The sequence below is a fragment of the Arvicanthis niloticus genome, chromosome 7 (assembly GCF_011762505.2).
Source record: "Arvicanthis niloticus isolate mArvNil1 chromosome 7, mArvNil1.pat.X, whole genome shotgun sequence".
Lineage (NCBI taxonomy): Eukaryota > Metazoa > Chordata > Mammalia > Rodentia > Muridae > Arvicanthis > Arvicanthis niloticus.
The window spans coordinates 40,769,654-40,789,847 of record NC_047664.1 but is presented as its reverse complement, the minus strand read 5'-3'; the positions used below and the strand labels follow the sequence as shown (position 1 = coordinate 40,789,847).

The 20,194-nt window shown below is 50.8% G+C and overlaps 1 protein-coding gene across 6 annotated transcripts in view; it reads left to right on the top strand.

The window, feature by feature from the left end:
- Sorcs2 (sortilin related VPS10 domain containing receptor 2) overlaps positions 1–20,194 on the top strand; it is a 450,334-nt gene that overhangs the window by 411,321 nt on the left and 18,819 nt on the right. For all 6 annotated transcript variants that reach the window (XM_076938388.1, XM_076938387.1, XM_034508299.2 and 3 more), the window contains exons 10-18: positions 2,335–2,481; positions 4,816–4,918; positions 6,189–6,265; positions 9,244–9,335; positions 10,111–10,218; positions 12,771–12,891; positions 13,960–14,093; positions 14,655–14,783; positions 16,364–16,535. In XM_076938388.1, the coding sequence (XP_076794503.1) occupies positions 2,335–2,481; positions 4,816–4,918; positions 6,189–6,265; positions 9,244–9,335; positions 10,111–10,218; positions 12,771–12,891; positions 13,960–14,093; positions 14,655–14,783; positions 16,364–16,535 (1,083 nt within the window). The remainder of the gene's footprint in view (positions 1–2,334; positions 2,482–4,815; positions 4,919–6,188; positions 6,266–9,243; positions 9,336–10,110; positions 10,219–12,770; positions 12,892–13,959; positions 14,094–14,654; positions 14,784–16,363; positions 16,536–20,194) is intronic.

The window sequence follows — 20,194 nt, the reverse complement described above, 5'->3', positions numbered from 1 at the left end:
TTCCTTCTTGTTCTCCATTTTCTACTGGGGTGTCCTTCACAAGACCCTACACTGGGCCCCACATTGGTTCAGAAGCAAGTAGTTCACTCTCTCGTTTCACAAGCCCATTTTTGTATTTATACCTATTCAATACAATTTGCAGCCTTTGAGCTGATGAAACTGAGATGGATTTATTTTTATTTTTTTTAACTTATACTGGTATATAAAAGGAAAACTTCAGAGATCTGCAGATGGGTGAACGTGTTTCACATGACAGATCTACATGTGTCTGTGGAGGTCAGAGGACACACTTGCTAAACAGAATATGCCCACCCAGCCAGCCATCCCCTTGAGCTCCAGAACCCATGCCTCTGTGTGTCACACTGCCTGGTAAAGGGGAGTCAAGGCTACAGGCAGACTTGAGGCTGCCATTCCAGAGACAGTGTTGTTATATACCACAGAACCCTGGTAGTTATGGGGTCCTTAGAAGTGGAACAGGGAAGCAGTTATGGTCAGACAAAGGAAAGCTATGACGATGGCCAGGAACTCTGCACTGCTGGCTTTGAAGATGAAGGAGGAGATCCAGGGGCCAAAGCCTGTAGCATAGGAACAGATTTATCTCTATAGCCTCCAGACAGGGGCACACTCCTAACAACAGATCAGAGACTCAGGTCAGCATTCTGGCCACCACAGTGTTAGATGAGAAGTGTGTTGTTTGAAGCAGTGGTTGTGATGTTAGCACATACAGATAGTAGAGATACCGTTGCTCTATCTGCCAATCTACCCATTCATTCATCTATCCATCCATCCATCTACCCAACTAACCACCTGGATCCATATACTCACCCATTCATCCATATACTCACCCATTCATCCATATACTCACCCATTCATCCATATACTCACCCATCCACTCATTTACCTACTCAGCCATCTGTCCACCACTCATCTACTTATCCTCCCATCTACCCATCCATCTATCTATCCAGTTCATTCATAAGCCACCCATCAATCCACCTACCCACTACCCATTCATCTACCCATGCACCCATCTATCTATTCACTCATCCCCTAACACATCCTCTCATTTACAATTCAACCCTCCACCCATCCATTTATCTACCTCTCCACTCACTCATCTACTCATCATCACCTAGCTACCCATCTATTCATTGATTCATCTATCCATCCATTATCCATCCACGATCCCACCCATCTACACATCAGTCCATCTACCCATTCATCTCTGTCTACCCAACCACCCATCCACTCATCCACCAGTCTATCCACACATCCAACTGTTCATCTATCTTCCTACCCACCCACTTATCCATCATTCATTCACTGATTAATTCATCCACCGATTCACCCACTCATCTACCTACTCATTCAGCCACAGAGATCTTTCCATCTATGGTTTGTCCAGACCACCATTCATTTACCTGCCTATTCCTCGCTCTGTTCCTATATCCATAGCAACACATCTCTGGTGGGTTGTCCACCTGTACTGCAGACATGTGCATGGAGAAGAACTGCACTGACTTTTCAGACTCAAGTGAGATGGTGCATGCTAAGCTCAGTGTAGGGAGTACTGATGCCCTTGTTAACTGTTTCCGTCTAATTGTAATCCTTGGCTCTAGAGTTCTGAGTAAAATACACAGTTGTCTGAGCCCCAGTCCTTTGAGGGGCTTTGTGAGCAACAACACCATACTATATACAAGAAGTGTATGGCAGAAGACATCCCTCCACTGTAGGGCTTGGATGAAAGGGAACATTCTGGGTTTAAGGTAATGGAATGGCTGGCTTTTGTATTTTCTTATGATTCAACTCTGTGGCCACCCTTAGCAGCTACAGCCTCAGCTGGAGACCGAGAAAAGAAGGCAGAGTGGAGCCCTGTCTGTCCATCCAGAAAAAACAGGGACCTTTGCATTGTCACCAGCTGACTTGTTGGGGGATTGAGCTGTGGGGCCCCACAAAAATCCAGAAGTATTTGCTATGGCACAGGACTTCCCCATAAAGGTCTAATAGTCACAGCAAATGGGGGAATCCTGGGCTCCAGAGGAGGGGTGGTATAGGGGGAGTCCCTCATCAATACACTGATTAGTCAGGGGACCAGGACCCTCTCTGGCATCTGATGGCCAGAGGTCCTGAGTAAACAGTTCAGTGTCCTACAGTTCACCTAGTCCTTGGAGTAGACAGACCTTTTCCCATGTAAGCCCGGGTCCTGTCTCCATGTGTCAGGTTGCAACCAGGGTGAGGTAAAGCCACATGAAATGTTCTCTAGGGGCAATACCTAACCACTGTTGTTCTCAGTGATCTGTGTGAAGGCTTATGGTTCTTCTTGTGTCTCCTCAGGTCAGAGGGGTGAAGGGAGTCTTCTTGGCAAACCAGAAAGTGGATGGCAAGGTGACAACAGTCATAACCTACAATAAGGGCCGTGACTGGGATTACCTGAGGCCACCCAGCACTGACATGAATGGGAAACCCACCAACTGCCAGCCGGTAGGTACTCTACTCTGTCACATGCCTCCAAGAGAGTGGCACAGATGCCGCTGTGGGGATACACATTTGAGACACACAAGCCACCGGTTTCTGCTAGACATAGGGATACACACAGAGAAACATGGACATCATTTTTGTCCATGATCAAGTGTGAGAAACTGCCCCACTCTAGTCCCTCCCTTACTCTCAGCTCCACAGCCCTTGTCCAGATGACCCCAGGCCAGAGAGTCACTGACTTAAGTTGGTACCTGCCCTCCACACCTGCGTTCACCACCAGACTAGTGCTGGTGTGACCCCATGGTGCTAGCAGAGGTCCAAGGGACAAGAGGAGCAGAGGGACTTCCAAGCCTGCTTCTGCATATTGCTGAATGATATTGGGAGCTGGCAAGTGACAGAGGAGGAGTATAGAGTGACAGGTGCCACTAAAGACAGAATTTTCCACAGTCACTCGGCGGCCACTGAGTATGAGCTGCCCTAAGGAGCAGCTTTCCCTGGGCAGGGATGGAGTCTGTCTGTCCCAAGCTCTCTATTTCCCTCCAGTCTCAGGTCTCCTCTTGAGGCTCCACTGTAGATACGGAAGGCCCACAACCCCTGCCCACCTGCATGAGGCATGAATCACCTGCCATTTATAAAGAAACCCTCTCAGGTCCAGAGCTGCCATAAAAAGCTAATTTTTGTATCATCTTTGGGGATGTGAGGCCACATTAATCTGCCAAAGCAACTTTCAGCTAAGAGACGGTTCTTGTCTGCAATTACGCAGCTCAGTGAGGAGGCAGCCTCTGTGAGATTTCTGTCCAGGAGACCCAGAGGATGATGGGAGTAGGAGAAAGCTGAAAAGTGGCCCAGCCAGGCAGAGAGTCCACTGGAAACCAAAGTAAAGTACCTGGGAGCCAGCAGGCCATAGTTGCACCAAGTGACAGTCCAAAGCCCTGGCTCCCACCTGAGCAGCTGTGGCCTCCTTCCAGAGTAGAACAGCACAGACTGACAGGTGACCAAGTCCAGGTCCTCAGACTGATAGTGTTATTCTCTCAGCCATGTGTGGCTCAGGGGTCAGATGGCAGTGGCAAGGTTCCTGGAAACTCAGTGATGTAAGGTCTGCCTGGAGCAATGCCATCCAGGAACAGCTGGGGTCTTTGTCATGGTCTTGGTGTTTGTATTGACATTGTCCCTGAGCCAGGGACAGGCTGATGGGACTTTTCTGTTGTCATACATTGGCTCCCAGTTCTCTGACTGGCTTGTCTTGGAGGTCAACAATTGGTTATACTGGCTGGCCAGCAAAGTCCTGAGATATCTATTTGCCTCCACTTCCAACCCCTTGCCCTAGGGCTTCAGATACATGCAACTGTACCTACCTTTCACGAATATGCCAGGGATTGAACTCCAGTCTTCATGCCAAGCACTTTACTCACCACGCCATCTCCCTAGCCCTGATCAGATCTCTTCTAACAAGAGAAATGGGAAATGGGTTTAAATCTGTTGCTGTCTGGGGGTCTTAATGAAAGCCCACAGAAACATGTGTATTTAGAAGGACCAGTATGTCAGAAATACCTGTAGACAGAGCTGAGGCTGGGTCGGCAGCTACCCTTCGACCACTGAATGATGCAATATTTAATTTACTAGACAATTCTACAGAGGGTCTGCCAGCTCCTGCATATGGGAGAAGCAGAAATGAATAACTCACCTGCCAGCCACCTTACCTGTGAATACCCACGCTTGCTGTACAAGATCCTTGGGGTCCTGTTTATCTCTATGGCCTGGCCTCACTCTGGGTACCATAAGAGGGCTTGCACCCCTGACCCATGCAGAGTCTAGGCTGCCTGACAGACAGGTCAGAAATGTTGGACATCAAGAAATGGGGCCTCAAGCCAAGGTGCCCAGTAAAGATTCCGGATGGGAGAATGGATCAATGGATGAATAAATGAATGAGATCTGGAGCTGCACAGACCCCAAGAATCACACAGCTATCAATGTGGTATCCATGTAGGGAAGCCCATCTGGAGGGGAATCACAAGCCCCTTCCCTTGGAGAAGATAGCAGCCCCTTGGAAGCCCTCTCTCAGACCTCTGGTCTCTGTTCTCCAGCAGACAGTGCCTGGCTGGTCCACACTCCACTCCTCAGTTCCTAGGCCCCAGAGATCTCCTGCTAAAGCTATCCTCATCCTTTGTCCCCATCACCCAGCAGCCAGTTGAACACAACTTCCCACCTTCTGTTTGTTCTTCCAAGTCACTCCTACCCAGCCTTCACCAACAAAGGCCAGGGGGCAGATCTGGTCACAGAACTGGCTTTCCTCAGTTACTCTCATATGCTGACCATTCTTCCTTTTTTCCTCACCAGCCGGACTGCCACCTGCATCTGCACCTGCGCTGGGCAGACAACCCCTATGTGTCAGGCACGGTTCACACCAAGGACACTGCCCCTGGCCTCATCATGGGTGCAGGTGGGTGGCTACAGCAGCTTTTACAGCCTGAGGGAAAGCTCCTGTCTCATGGGTGGGAACTGGAAGCCATGAACCTGGGCAATGCTGTGTCCATTAGAGGTAGTGTCATCTCCTCTGAGGAGGTGTGACTCCCCTGGAAATCCTATGGATGAATGTGACATTGGTGGAAGGAGGGGCTAGATAGGTGGGTAGGTAAGTACATGGATGAATAGGCAGATAGATAAATGGGTGGATGGATGGGTAAGTAGATAAATGAGTGGGGTGGATGCATGAGTGTGTGGGAGGGTGAGTAGGTGGATAGGCAAGTAGATGGGTAAGTGGATGGATGGATGAATGGATGGATGGATGGATGGATGGATGGATGAGAATGTAGGAGGATGAGTGAGTGGGTGGATAAGCAAGTGGAGGGTGGGTAAATGGATGGATTTGGGTAGATAGGGAGTTGAATGGATAGATGGATGGAGGAGGCGGCTGTGGCAGGTGGATGACATCTATCCTGATGCAGCCAGCTGACTCATCAGGAAGCTTCTGTGCTCTAGACCATGGTGGGATTCTGGGGAGCCCAGGTCCAGTTAGTGAAGCCATATGTGCCCTGTGCTGTGAGCTATGCTCCTCACTGAAAGTCCCCCATCCCTTCTATAGCATCCCACATGGGGTAGCTTTTCTGGGCTGGGCTGGCCTGCATCTTGGATGGGATGCTGTCTGCCTGGAGATAGCCCAGGCTAGGGTTCAGCCTCTGATGCCTGTTTCATCTCCCTCACATGGTGACTGTGACCTCCACAGAAACTGAATGTGCACCTGCCGTGTGCTTGCCTTTTGTCCACATATGCTCTGGCCTTCCCCTGCTCTTTGGTCTCTGGGGCACTTAGTCCTCAAACACACATGCAGCCCTCACGTGTCTCAGGGACTACAAGCCCATGCTGCCCTAGCTGGCTCATAACCTTAGGCCTGACCCTGATCCATCTTCATGATTTTACCCTCAAGGAGCACCTGTGGGCACTCTGGAGCACCTGAGCCTGTCCACCTTGTAGCTGAGGCTAGAGCCCTGTGCTGGGCTCATCTGGGTTGAGCTCTTTCTGCCCAGAGGGGACAAGCTCAAGCCCCATAGCCACACCAGGCCACTGTCTGAAAAGGAAGGCAGGCAGGGCCTACTGTAGGTGACTATGGTAGAAATATAGGCCTCAGTACAGTTTCCTTTTCTGGGGACTTTCAGCCCTCGGTTGGGGGATCTACCTGTTCTTAGAACGACACAGCCTTTTCTATTGGTCAGGTAACCTGGGCTCACAGCTGGTGGAGTATAAAGAGGAAATGTACATCACATCTGACTGCGGGCACACCTGGAGGCAGGTAAGGTGACAAAGGTACCTAGAGTCATTCAGCCCTCCAGGACTCTATCTGTTCCGTACCCCTTCATTCACAGGGTCTCTCTAGACCCCTGAGCCATCAGCCTCGCTTCTTCAGAAGCAGCCTGAGGCCTCTGCTGAGGGCTAGAACCTGTCCAGGAGGTGGGGCCAGTTGGGGGTGGGGCTATCTGCCCAATGCTTTGTGGCTTCTGCTGGGCGTTGCACATCACAGACAGGTGTATCCCTGGGGACGTCTGAGAAAGGGAACTGAAGACCACATGGCTACTTCCTACTTGGCTTTGAGCTCCTTCAGGCCAAGAGAGAGAGAGACAGTGGTCACATAAAGAAGAGGATGGGAGAAGAGCAGGGTTAGGATCCTGGGGGACATACCGTGTGTTGCTACAAGGAAGAACTGTGGCCCAAGATGACAAAGGAAGAAAGGAAATGAGGAAAGGCTGCCTGTGGGAGACATTCCCTCAACAGCTGGACCCTGTGCAGCTCCCACTCATAGCTGCACATGGATGTCAGAGTCACTGGCTAGAGGAATGCTGGCGGTCATCAGCCTGTAGCTCAGGAAGAGTGGAGACACTGGCAGGTCTGGCAGGCCCCCACAGAGCCCATGACACATAGAAGCTGCAGGTTTCCACCCCATGCATCTCTCAAGAGGGCCCTGACCTATGAAACAAACGCTGACCACCTCTCTGGGTAGGTGTGGTCCTGGCTCGGTTGGTCTAGGGGTGACCTGGCTATAAGCACTTGAGAAGATGACCCAAACCAGGTGTCTTGCAGACCAGTCCTGTTCCCAGGACATCTTCACGATGCCTGGCCATGCAGTCACATCCCCCGGGGGAGCATCTAACACTCATCCCTGCATACAGAGCTCACCTGCGTTGAGGTGTAAGGCTGCTGCTCTCTTAATAAGATGCAACAAGCAAGGCATCTGTAAAGGGCAGAAGAGATTTATTGCATTAAATATTTTTATTTCACCAAAGCCAGTGAAGTCGCTCTGAGGTTCTTAAAGGTCACCGCCTGTCCACTTTCACTGATGGCAGCACCAAAGTGCTTCCTCATTTAATAGACATTTGAGGGACCACTTTTGTGAAGCAGCCCGATTAGGTTTAACTCGGAGACCTCAGGATCAGTGTTACAGGACAAGGTTTCCTGCCAGGGGACAGCTGGGTTCACAGGTGAGATGCCTGATTAGGCAGCACCTGTGTGTGTGTGTGTGTGTGAGTACATGCACATACATGTGTGCGTCAGGGAGAAACGGATGCATATCGTGACTGTAGGCAGCTGTAGTGGGGGAGGAAGACTGCCGATGGAGGACTGAGTTACCAACAGTCCCAGACCAGTGGAGCCTTTGGGGCTGCTGTGGTGTCTCCTCTCTGGCCAGAAAGTCCTGTCAGATGTAGATGGGCCAGAGTGCAGAGTGACATATGTTTTCCTGCGGAGTGACAAGGCTTGAAGCCAGACCTGGTGATGCTCATATGTAACACCGGCTTCTGGGAGGCAGGGAAAGGAGATTCTTACACAGGTTTAAGGCCAGCCTGGTCTGCAGAACAAGCTCTGTTTCAAACCCTAGATAACAAAAGACCATGAACTTCCTAGAGTGGCCAAGGATCTCACCAACAGCATTCTAAGCTCCTGCTAGGACTCAGAAGGAACAGAGAAAGGCTGATCCAGGGATAGGTTTGTGTCCCCATGACCCTGCACCCCAGGGGCTGCTTAAAGTGCTGAGAGCCACAGCGTGGACACTGTCAGAGGCTTTCTTGGCAATTTCTCAGACATTATCTCCAACCAGCTCACTGTTGGGCCTAGTTTCTTGGAGTCAGGACCTCTTCCACTCCAGCCAGGGCTGGTGTGGGTGGGCCACACCCATCTGGAAGCTGCAGTTCGGCCTTCTCTCTTGCCTTACCTAGCTTGGACTATGCCCATTCCTCATGCCTACTCCACAGTGCTCCTCCCTTCTTCCCTCGCCCAGGTCGCCTTGCTGCAGATGGAAGCATTCACAGGAGCCAGCAGACTTATGTCTTGGGAGATAGCTAATGATTAGATCCCTGGGCTCTTCTCTAACCTCCTGAGCCCTGGCACTTCCAGCACCCATAGCGGGGGGTGGGGGGGGTGGGGGGGGTGGTAACCACTACCTAGAGAGGGAAGGTGATGTAGCCCAGACAGCAGGGCCTTCATTCACAGTGTCTGTGGACTTGCTCTGTACCCAATGTGTGCCAGTCCACTGAAGTATCCTGGAGTGAGTGAGGGCCATGCCTGGCTCTGCCACTCCCAACTGTGAGGCCTTGGCATATGCTTACTACTGTGAGACCAACTTCCTATCTGTAAGATGACACTTGCCCCAGGATGTCCGCATGCATATGGCTGTGGCTAACATGGTGTCCCTCCTAGGTGGACCCTATCAAATTACCTTTGCCTCCTCCACCAGACCCTCAGTTGGCATTCATTTATTTATCCTCAGAGCATCCATTCATTAGTTCGTCCATGTGGTGGCCATTCATTCATGTATTCATTGAATGCCAGGGTCCCTGGTACCCAGCTCAGACCTCCACTGAGATGGCCACAGAGGGCTCAGAGTCAGGATGATGGCACATTAGTAAGGCTGGAACTACAGGGAACCAGCACTGGCCACACCCACCTGGTGACAGCGGTGTTAGGAATTCGATCTCTGTCACTACACCCCACATAGGCCAGGGACTCATCCTGACCTCAGATCTGAGCGCACTGTGCTTCGTCACTGCTGGGCCATTTGCTGACCCGGGTTCCTGTGGACAGGACGGTGAGAGTACACAGCATCGCTTGTTTCCTTCATCCCTCAGGGTAGAAAAATGGCCACTGTCCACCAAACCCTACTTATTCCTCATGTACTAAGTCAGGGGTAAATATGGGGGTGTTAAAGAGCTAGTATCTCTTCCTGACCAGGCTCTGCTAGTCTTGTTGGGGTCTCACCTGAGAGTATGTGTCACCCTACAGGTCTTTGAGGAAGAGCACCACGTACTGTACCTGGACCATGGTGGTGTCATTGCTGCCATCAAGGACACCTCCATCCCCCTGAAGATCCTCAAGTGAGAGCATGGGCCAGAGGGTGGACATGTGGACAGAGAGCACAGAGCAAAGCAGAACAGTTCCCTGGGATCCCAACAATGGGAGGACCCAACCCTCTGAGGTGGCCCAGAGATGGACCATGTTACCCTCAGGATGAAAAAGAATACACAGCCTAAAGCCTAGCCAGAGTAACTTGGAGGGGGGGGTTGGGGGCTCAGGAATCCAGAGAGACACACTAAGTATCAGCAAGAAGCTGTTAGAAGAGGAATGGGGCCAGGAGTACTAAGAAGCTAGTCGGTACCCAGGTAAGCAGTGGCTCAACTAAAGCTTCAGATAGCTGAAGGACCCACTGACAAATGGAGGACAGGGTAACACTGGTATTTAGAAGGCAGAGCTGACTTCCAGGCTACCAGTGTCAGTTTAGTCTGAAAAAAGAGCTGTGTATCCTGGGAGGTAGTAAGTATCACTGTAACATTAACATGTCACTGACAGAGGAACCCTGAGCTGGAATCAAGCCTTGCATGCTATTACTGGATGCTTCTAAGACTGTCCCTGCTATTCATAGGGCACAGAGCCTGTGTGGTACCCCAATGATATGTCTAATTGCTAATTAGTCAGGGATGTCACCTAGCTTGCAGGTATCTGCTGTGGTCTCACCTGAGAGAGGGAGGCTGAGGTCCAGCTGTGGCCTAGGTGTTGGGATGGTCCCAGAACTGGTCTCTGATGGTTAGGAGTTAGGCCTGGGGGTAAGGAGTAAAACCATGCAGCTTTGTGAACACTGGTGGCCTTTCACAGGTTCAGCGTGGATGAGGGCCACACTTGGAGCACGCACAACTTCACCAGCACCTCAGTGTTCGTGGATGGGCTGCTGAGCGAACCAGGGGATGAGACACTTGTCATGACGTGAGTGAAACAGGGAGGTGTGAGGAAGACCCAGGTCAGAGCCACCCCCAGGATGGCTGGTCTCTGAGGTGGGCTCAGACTGGGTCTCTGCTTCCTGCTACCAGGCCAGTCACCTGGCTAGCAGGTGTGACAGCAGGAAGAAAGCTGCGGAGTGATGTGGCCTGCATGCCTCTCCCTACTCGGGGCCCCAGGGAGCATTCATAGAGTCCCATGAAGTGTCCAGAGAGCACCCCTGGAATCTGTAAGAATGTCCATGACCCCCAGGAGCAGATAGAGTTCCTCCCCCACAGTCAGGCTCCAGTGAGAAAGCCCACTGTGGTGCTGGCCTCACATCCTCCTTCCTGGGTAGCTAACAGGAAGCCAGGGCAAGCCCTATTGCAGGACACAGGTAGTCTGTGCATCCCAGAAGAGCTGAGCACCAGGCATAGAAGACTGAGCCAGTCCCAGTCTCCCTCTGCTTAGCAGCCTGGGAGGCAGGCAAGTTGTTCTTGGTCAGGTCCTCCATGATTCTGTGACCTGCCAAGACCCTGGGGAGGCTCATGCCTCCCCTGTCTGTGTGGACCAACTGTGTGAAGGCTGTGGTGTGAGACAGCAGGAGATGTCAGGGATATGGTGCTTGGTATTTGTCAAGAGAAGCAGGTGAGGATGTCTGACAGCCTGGGCTGGGGCAGACTCAGCCTGGTCCCTTGGTCTCTTTGCATGGAGGCTGAACAGTTTGCAGGGCTGAACCTGCAAAGCAAGGGCTAGCAACAAAGGTGACAGCCCTGACAGGGCTCTCAGAGCTCCAGCAAGCTGGCAGGGTTCCAAGCCTCTGCTTCCCCAGCCCGGCCCCACCATGGGGGCACTTTCTGCTCTGAGCACGTCCCCTTCCCTCCTCCGCCTCACTTCATCTTGTAGTCTGCATTTTGTAGCTGCTTTGGGACATCTGTGCTTTGTGCAGCCAAGGTCCTCAGATCCGGCTCTGGTCCCAACTGCAGCTTTCATCTCCACAGCTAACATTTCATCCAGGGAAAGCTGCATAGTTCACAGGCAGGCACATTCACGTTTTAAGTTTTTAAACAGCACCACAAGGTTCCTACAGAGCTTTCACAAGGCAGCATCTTCAAACAGCTTCCAATTTCCGTGGGCATGGAGATCATTCACATGCCTCAGAAGGGACACAGGCTGGCAGAATGAAAAACTTTTCCGTCTGAGCCTAGGACCGAGCCCCACCCATATGGCACCGTTAGTTTCATCCACCCAGAGGTCACATCTAAGCTGATGAGTCACCATGTCAGGACATTGTTCACAGCACTGCCCACAGTTGCCTCCCCTAGCACAGCACAGGACAGAGGGTCCCAGCCCTGGGCTGTACTATGAGGGCTTTCAGCCTTGCAGGGCTGCAGGGCCATCCCTAGGGCGGAGCCAGCAATACACTCTATAGCATGGCCCACATTTCCTGCTCTGCCAAGTAGTTAGTGGCCCTTTGGCTTCTCCTGCTAGGACCATTCAACTAGATAAGAGATGCTCACAGTAGGAACTGAGGTCTAGGCTTTCTTTACAGACAGGAACTGACATACAGAGAAGGGACCAATCTGCTTCTCTGCTTGAGCTCAGAATGCAGAGTATGGGACGTTCCCATACAGGAGATGCTAGGCTATCACACTCGGGCTAATTGGTTATATCCCGGACCACGCCTCACAAGTGTGAGCTGCCAGCCCAGATACCACCCTGGGGAGGCACTTCCTTAGGCTGCTTCCCCTCTGAAATCTGGGATGATCAGTATGCATTCCTCCCGGGATGCAGTGAGCCCTAAAAAGATGGACAGAAATGTGGGAACCCCCTCTCCAACTATCTGTCAAGGTGACAATGGGGCTCTGACAAGAGGACTGCCCATCTGAACAGCAGGCTCCCTGAGACAAGGCCACCCATGGTCTGCAGAACAGTTAGACAGGAGGAGCTGAAGCCAGTATGGGACGCTGGTCTCGGATCACCAAGCTGAGCACGCTTTGCCCCCATGCATCATGGTGCTTCCTATGTGGCTGGCCTCTCTCTGTCCCTCCCTCTGCTCAGTGAAATGCATTGCACTGTCACATGGCCCTTTCATCCCCTGTCCATCCGAGCCTTACAGCGGCTTATCTCTCTGGAATGCCAGCCCCGCCTGGGGTAAACAGCCTGGGGCCAATCCCACATGGTAGGCAGAGGCAGGCCAGCAGAAAGGCAAGGAGGCACCAGATAATCCTGGACATGGCTCCTGCTCACACTAAGCAAGTGTGAGGCCTGGTATGTAGGCTATGGAAGGGTCTGTGGCAGCCAAGAAGACAGGGAGCCTGCTCACCTACTCCTGGCAGAAAGGGGATTGCATGGGTCAGATGGATGACCTGCTCTAGAATAATCAGCATGCCACAAACAGCAATCACTCTGAGGATGATAATGTCAGGCCAAGGCCAGTGGATGGCATGTCACGTCCTTGAATCCTACTGAACAGGAGAGGCATCACAGGTGGTGGGACAGGGAACCTAAATGTCTGGTCATCAGGGAAGGATCAATTTAAAGTGTCTTTCTCCCCTCAGGGTCTTTGGCCACATCAGCTTCCGCTCTGACTGGGAGCTGGTCAAGGTTGACTTCCGTCCCTCCTTCCCCCGACAGTGTGTTGAGGATGATTACAGCTCCTGGGACCTCACTGACCTCCAGGTGGGCCATGCACCTGAGCCACAGGGCTCTTTCCTCTTCCAGGGAATCTCACAGGTGCCAACCTCTAGCCCATTCAAGGGTTTTGTGGGCCATCCTCATACCCCGTAGCTGCTCTGATTGGCAGCTTTTCACGACCCCTAGCACCTGCAGGGCCTGAGGCCCACCCTTAGCTAGGAGGTCTCCATGATGCAATTTGGGACTTTTTAGCTTATGGGGAAATGGACAAAGACTATATGACATCAGGGTCTGAGACTGTCCTCTGTCACAATGCATCATCAATATCTAGCTTTCACACCTTGGGTTGAACATGAGACCGCATGTCAGCTCCTGGAGGGTGGTACAAGAGAAGCTGACCCTTTAGTGGGTACCTGAGGGCTGTGATTTAGTGGCACCTGCTGAAGCTGTGGTCAGCCTGGAGGAGTTTATTAAAGACCAGGGACACAGAATAGCGAGTGAAGATTTGCAGCCAAGGAAGATGGAAAATTCCTAAGAGGAGACTCCTGGGGTCAGAGACTCTGAGCGAGCTGCTAGCTAGGACAGTAGCTGAAGTCAGCCAGAAGCTGAATATCTCTGTAAGTAAAGATCCAGCATCAAGACTTCAGACACGGAGGATGGCCTGGCTAGTGACTCAACAGCTCTGCAGAAACTGATTTACAAGAAAGTGCTCAGACGAGCCTAGAGAGATTCCAGAGTCCCTGCCAGCCCTGTGCCATCACTGCCAGGGAGTATGTTATTAGGATCAGGGCAGTGTTGCTCCAAGCATAGCCTAAGAATCTCTTGTGTGTCCATAGGAGCCCTCCAGGCATGGTTCATCTCCAGATGTTAACAAACCTGGCCCCTGTTGGCCCAGATGTTCTGTGACCACCAAGGGCCAGTCATGATGCTTAAGATGAGGGAAGCTGAGCCAGTTGACTGACATGTCAACTTTTGGGGGGCCTCAGTTTCCCTGTTTGTCAAAGAAGGCAAATGTCTCCATTCCAGCTGCCACCAGGGCAGGAGCCACAGGACAAGCCAGTGGCAGATGTCACCATCCTGTGTTGGTTCCTCATCCTAGTGTTCTTGCCACAGGGTGACCACTGTATCATGGGCCAGCAGAGAAGTTACCGGAAGAGAAAGTTTACATCCTGGTGTGTCAAGGGGAGGAGCTTCACGTCAGCACTCACATCACGTGTGTGCAAGTGCCGGGACTCCGACTTCCTCTGGTGGGCACTACCCCTCCCTCCTGGATGCTCCAGCACCTCATCTCATGATGACCTTTTCCCCAGAACCAGGGCAGTGTCCTTCAGGGAAGGCTAGTCTCCAGACACACACTGCCACCTCAACCTTAGGACATCATGGGAGCAAGCTACAGTCACCTAGTCCCTCTCCTCCCTCTAGGATTCATTCTACTCAAAGGCCCACTGCCTTATGACAATGGAGTTTGCAAAGCCTCCACCCCCAACCTGCCTCACACTATCTACCCAGCACCCCACATTCAGGTCTCCTGTGTCCTTTCCAGGGTAGCTGACCCTGGCTGCACCTCTCTCCCTGGCATCCTTTGAGAGTCACTCACCTCCTCTCCCAGGAGGCCTTCCAGGCTCTACTTCATTTTCAGCCTCCTTGGTCTGGAATGGAGCTAGTATGTTCAATCTGTTCTCCTCTGGAACAAACTTGTAGATTGACTCATGTCCCCACAAATGGATATATCTAGACCTGTGGCATAAGGTTCTTCACCCTAGCTGCTACCTCTAATCTTACCTTTTAACCCAGCTTTCCCTTCCCAGTGACTACGGGTTTGAGCGCTCGTCTTCCTCAGAGTCCACTGCCAACAAGTGCTTTGCCAACTTCTGGTTCAACCCTTTGTCCCCTCCTGAAGACTGTGTCCTGGGCCAGACCTATACCAGTAGCCTTGGGTGAGTACACTTAGCCACTCAGCCAGTCGGCCACTGATTCATTCACCCATCTACCCACCCCTTTCCCATCCATCCATCTACCATCCATCCACCCACCCATCTGTCCACCCACCCACCCATCCATCTATCCATCCATCCACCCATCCATCCTTCCACCCATCCATCCATCCACCCATCTATCTACCTACCCACCATCCAGCCCTTACTCATTGGCCAACAGCTTCAGAAGCAGAGCCCACTCACTGTTCCTTGGGCAAAACATATTCAAACCACCACACCAGGTTTTCCTCCATTATAGCTGAAATCTTAACCACTGGCACACTCACCTCTTGAGCCTAAGCCCATGACAACAGTGAGTCCTACAGTCTGTGCTGTGCTGGGAAGAGCTCTGCAGAAAGGAGACAGGCAGGCAGGCAGGCCCTTCACCCCACCAAGTGGGTGGAACGGAACAAACTGCGTATACGGAATCCACATCATGTAGAAATAAATACCAAGTACATAACATCTGTGAGCCTCCAGCTTCAGCAGGGCCCACAGGCTCCATGTGATGGGCCCATTACCTCATTCTTTGAGGGAGATTCCTTATTTACTTACTATGGAGAGCTGGAAGAAACAGAGGCAGGAGAAGGAACTAAATGCTTTAGCCTTGGTAGTATGTAGCCTAACATCTATCATCCATCTATCCAACTATTCTCCTCCATCCATCCATCTATTCATCTACCCACCTATCTGTTCACCCACCCATCCATCTATCCATCCATCCACCCATTTATCCACCCTCCCTTCCATCCATCCCTCCACCCATCCATCCATCCACCCATCTACCCATTCATCCATCCATCCGCCCATCTATCCAGCTACCCATCCATCCACTCATCTATATAATCCATCCTTATACCTATCATTCACATCATCCATTCCCTATTCATCTATCCATCTATTTATTCCATCAGTTTACCCATTTATCCACCCATCCATCCATCCATCCACCAGTCTATCTACCCATTCTTTTGCCCCCACAAATACCCATTTTTCTATACCCATCTACTCTTGATACAGGTCTTGGCTGGCACTTCAGATAAAAGTTATGCTTACCAAACCTTGCCAAAGAAGCCATTATGCCACTGCTGGCCGAGTGGGTAGATATATGGGTAGTGGATAGGTACAGCCATCCCAAGAAGAGCAACACTTGCTTATGGCCACCCAGGAAACCAAGGTCTGGTCCATTTCAGCCACTCTGTCCTCCATGGTTCCCAGCAAGATCTTGAATTTAGACTGTCTCCCTCTGTCACCCCTTAGCAAACAAACAAACAAAAATAAACACAAACAAAAACCAGTATTACTGTGAGCAATATGATCAGGCCATGGGTGCTTCAGCTCTCCAAAGCAGACCAGCACATCCCTCCATCCTGATGCTCTCAGATATAAAGTAGACAGAAGCAGCCATGAGGTAGCATGGGGAGCAGGCAGCAAGGGGGCTGTAGAGGGTGGAGCCATGATTTGCCTCAGGAGAGGAGACCACCCCTACCCACTGTCAAACCACTGTCTGCTCTGGACCTGAACCTCCCCCATACACCCAGGTACCGGAAGGTGGTGTCCAATGTGTGTGAAGGTGGTGTGGACCTGCAGCAGAGCCCAGTGCAGCTGCAGTGCCCCCTACAAGCACCCCGGGGCCTGCAGGTGAGCATCCGAGGAGAGGCAGTGGCTGTGCGGCCTAGAGAAGACGTGCTGTTTGTGGTGCGGCAGGAACAGGTGAGTATCTGCCCTGGACTGTCACTGGCAGGGCGGTTCCAGCCAGGTACCCAAAAGTAAAGTTCTGAGGTTTGGAGCATGGCCACAGAGGCTGGCCTGACCCCGAGGGTGGGATCACAGGACCAAAGTTATCCTCTTGGTTCAGACCAGTGTTTGAGATGAGACAGATACAAGAGCAAGTGTATGTCAGACAGTCAGCAGGAAACAGGCTCCACACCACACATGTATGTATATGTGAGTGTATGGATGTGTATATGTGCATGTGTGTGTAATCTTGTGTTTATCAAACATTGATACAAAATTGATTCCTCCCCATAGGTCTCATGGAACTTATTTTATTGGTTTCTTTCCTCTAATGAGGATGGAACCCAGGGCCTTTTGCAAGCTAGAGAAGTGTTCTTCTACTGAGCCACACCCCCAGCCCAGTACTAAAGCAATTTTAAACATCTAATTATATTGATTTAGTTGATCTGAAATCCCAACAAAAGCATAAAGGGTTTTTTTTTTTCAAGAAAATGATTTATAATCACATCCAGAAATTATGCCTTCTGTGTATATATGGTGATGGCTATAAATACGCACACATATATATATACACACAAATATATATATATACAAATATATATATATACACACACACACATATACATATTTTTTCTCCGCCCAGTCTCCCACTCATTCTATTTTTACTTCAGAACAAGTGTTACATTTTCTTTTGATTTTAAAAATAATATGTGCTCATTGTAGTATATTTAGGTAACATATTTATATATATATTTAAAAAAAACCACCACATACATAAATATCACCCAAAATCTTTTCCCCTGAGGGAACTGTTAACTTTTCTGGTTCCTTCTGGTTCCTGTAAAACATAGTATTTTACGTGACACATTCCTGTGTCTCAGCTAATAGAATCAGCTAATGATTCCTACAAAAAAAAATTAAAATGACCATTAGGAAAACATGAACATCCAGAAACCCAAAGACAGAGGGTGAGTCGCCTTCCCCTCCAGATCCTGGTTAATGCCCTCTCACAGAGGCAGAGAGAAAGCCTCCTCCCCCCACCCCCTCCCCCAGGATTCTGGGCAGTCTCCACTCATGGGTCAGCAGGATCCCATATCTTCAGCCATCAGGTGTGAAGGCTAACATAGGTGAGTCCAGGATCACGCATGCTGTGCACAAACATCCTTTAACAGGTATCTGACTTTAGAAGTACACGCTTGGTCTCTTGAAAATAGGGAAACTGAGCCTATGGAGGACTCGGACCAGCCACACTAAGCACCTGTGTTTGCACCAGGCACTGTGACAGCCACTTCCTGTCAGAAGTGCAATCTTGCACTGTGTACTCAATAAATGTAAGTTATAAATGAAGAAACTGAGCTGTGGACAATGAAGTCATTCGCTCAAGGTAAAAAGAGGCTGAGATGGCATTGTGTCCTCTGGAGGCCTCAGGACCCAAAGCAGACAATGACTAAGTCTGTAGCCCCTGGGCCCAAGCTGTACAACTCTCCCTTCTCCCACCCCAATACACAGACACACACACCACCTCCTAGGTCCTCTCACTGATTGAGACAGTCATAAGGTTCAGGCAGCCCTCCCTGCCTCAGGGCTGTGTGTGTGTATCTCCCTGTGTGTTGGGATCACAGGAGAACAGAGCCCCTGGTCAGCCTGGGGTTCCCTGGACCCTCAGACAGACCCAGAGGAGGCTCTCAAATTCCTGACCAGACAGCCTGGAAACATGGCTATCTGCTGCCCCCTAGAGCTTGAAGCTAGAAATTACACACATCTGCAGGTGGGCACCTCCTCTGGGTCCGGAAGACAAGAAGACAGGGCATCTTTGGAACCCTTGTGGGGCTGCTTGTCAGGCTCAGACTGGAGTGGGCAGAGTTGAGGGGAACAACACAAAGATGTCTTGAAACAGGGGCTCCCGAGTCACCCTGGCCCTGGAGGGAAAGGGGTAGGAGCATGGGACTGAGGATAGAAGTCTTACACACTTAACAGTGACACTAACTCCCTTACACACTCATATACACTTTATAGGCACTGTGTGCACTACTTCTCCACTACACACACCACACACACACACCCCTACACACCTACTCTTATGCATCACTGGACTTGAAAACAGGGCTGAGTGTGAAGAGCCTGAGTTTCCTAAGTATCTAAGAATTCACAGTGTGAGGGGATGGAGGCCAGACCTGTAGACACCCTCCTGTCTATAGCTGCCTTACACTTGACAGGTGCAGAACAGACTGGGGGAGGTGGCATCCCTCCATCCAACAATGGCACCCCTCCGCCAGACCTCAAACATGGACCAAAAATAGATCACACACCTGCATAGGATTCGGGAAAGTGTAAACTTTTAGGGCACACACCGAAGCCAGCCCAGAAGCACAGGATGGGGATCCTCAGCACAAATGGGGCTCCAGGCCACACAATGAAGTGACATCTAGATTTGAAACCAGGGAAGCTGTTGAGAAGATAAAGGTAGCTGTAGACAGGAGGGAGTTTGTGGGCACAGCTGTGTGGGCAGCAGAGCTGGACCATGCAGAAGACTCCCTAGCTCTGCAGCATGAAATGGGCAAGAGTTAAGAGGAGACAGTGGGTACAGCAGGCTGAAAGATGCAAGCAAAGGCACGCACTCTGAAGGATGGGGACTTTAAAGCCACAGCCATGCACCCACTCCTTGGATGCTACCAAGAACTCTCCCCTCGTAGGAATGAATGGGGTGTTGTCTTAGCATTTGTATTCCTGCACAAAACATCATGACCAAGAAGCAAGGTGGGGAGGGAAGGGTTTATTCAGCTTACACTTCCACATTGCTGTTCATCACCAAAGGAAGTCAGGACTGGAACTCACACAGGCTAGGAACCTGGAGGCCGAAGCTGATGCAGAAGCCATGGAGGGATGCTTCTTACTAGATTCCTTCCCCTGGCTTGCTCAGCCTGCTTTCTTATAGAACCCAGGACTTCAGCCCAGGGATGTCACCACCCACAATGGACCCTCCCATCCTGTCCTGTCCAGCAGGGCATTAAATAGGGTCTGGGGAGATCACCTAAAAGAGAATGAAGGAAAAACTGGTGAATGCAAAGAAATAGGGCTTGTCTATAGGCTGATCAAACCGTTGGTTTTACTTTTTTTCACACAAGGATTATATGCACATAGAGGCAAGGTGTGGAGAAGGGGATGATACAGGAGCATAGGTGTTCAGGGGGAGTACAAATATCTTCCAGAACAGAGTGTCAGCTGGGTGAAGGTTCAGGGGACAGGTCACTATGACTCCACCTATGATTCATGTGTCCTTATCTAAGTTGGTACTATCCACCAAGGCTGCCTGTCCACAAGGTCTATGACTATCCAGGCTGGTAGATTTCCACCAAAGCTGCCTGTTTACAGCTGTTTCAGTGTTTTTCCACAGAGACCCAAGACCTTGTGTTAGCAGGCATGTATGTCAGGCCTATTGCTGTTTTCAGGCCTATGGCTGATTCTAGGCCTTCAGTGTATAAGCAGGGCTGCCCCTGATACCACCCTTGGTCACTAATTGAGAAAATGCCTTCCAGCTGGATCTCATGGAGGCATTTCCTCAAGGGAGGCTCCTTTCTCTGTCATAACTCCAGTTTGTGTCAAACTGACACACAAAACTATCCAGTGCAACTGAC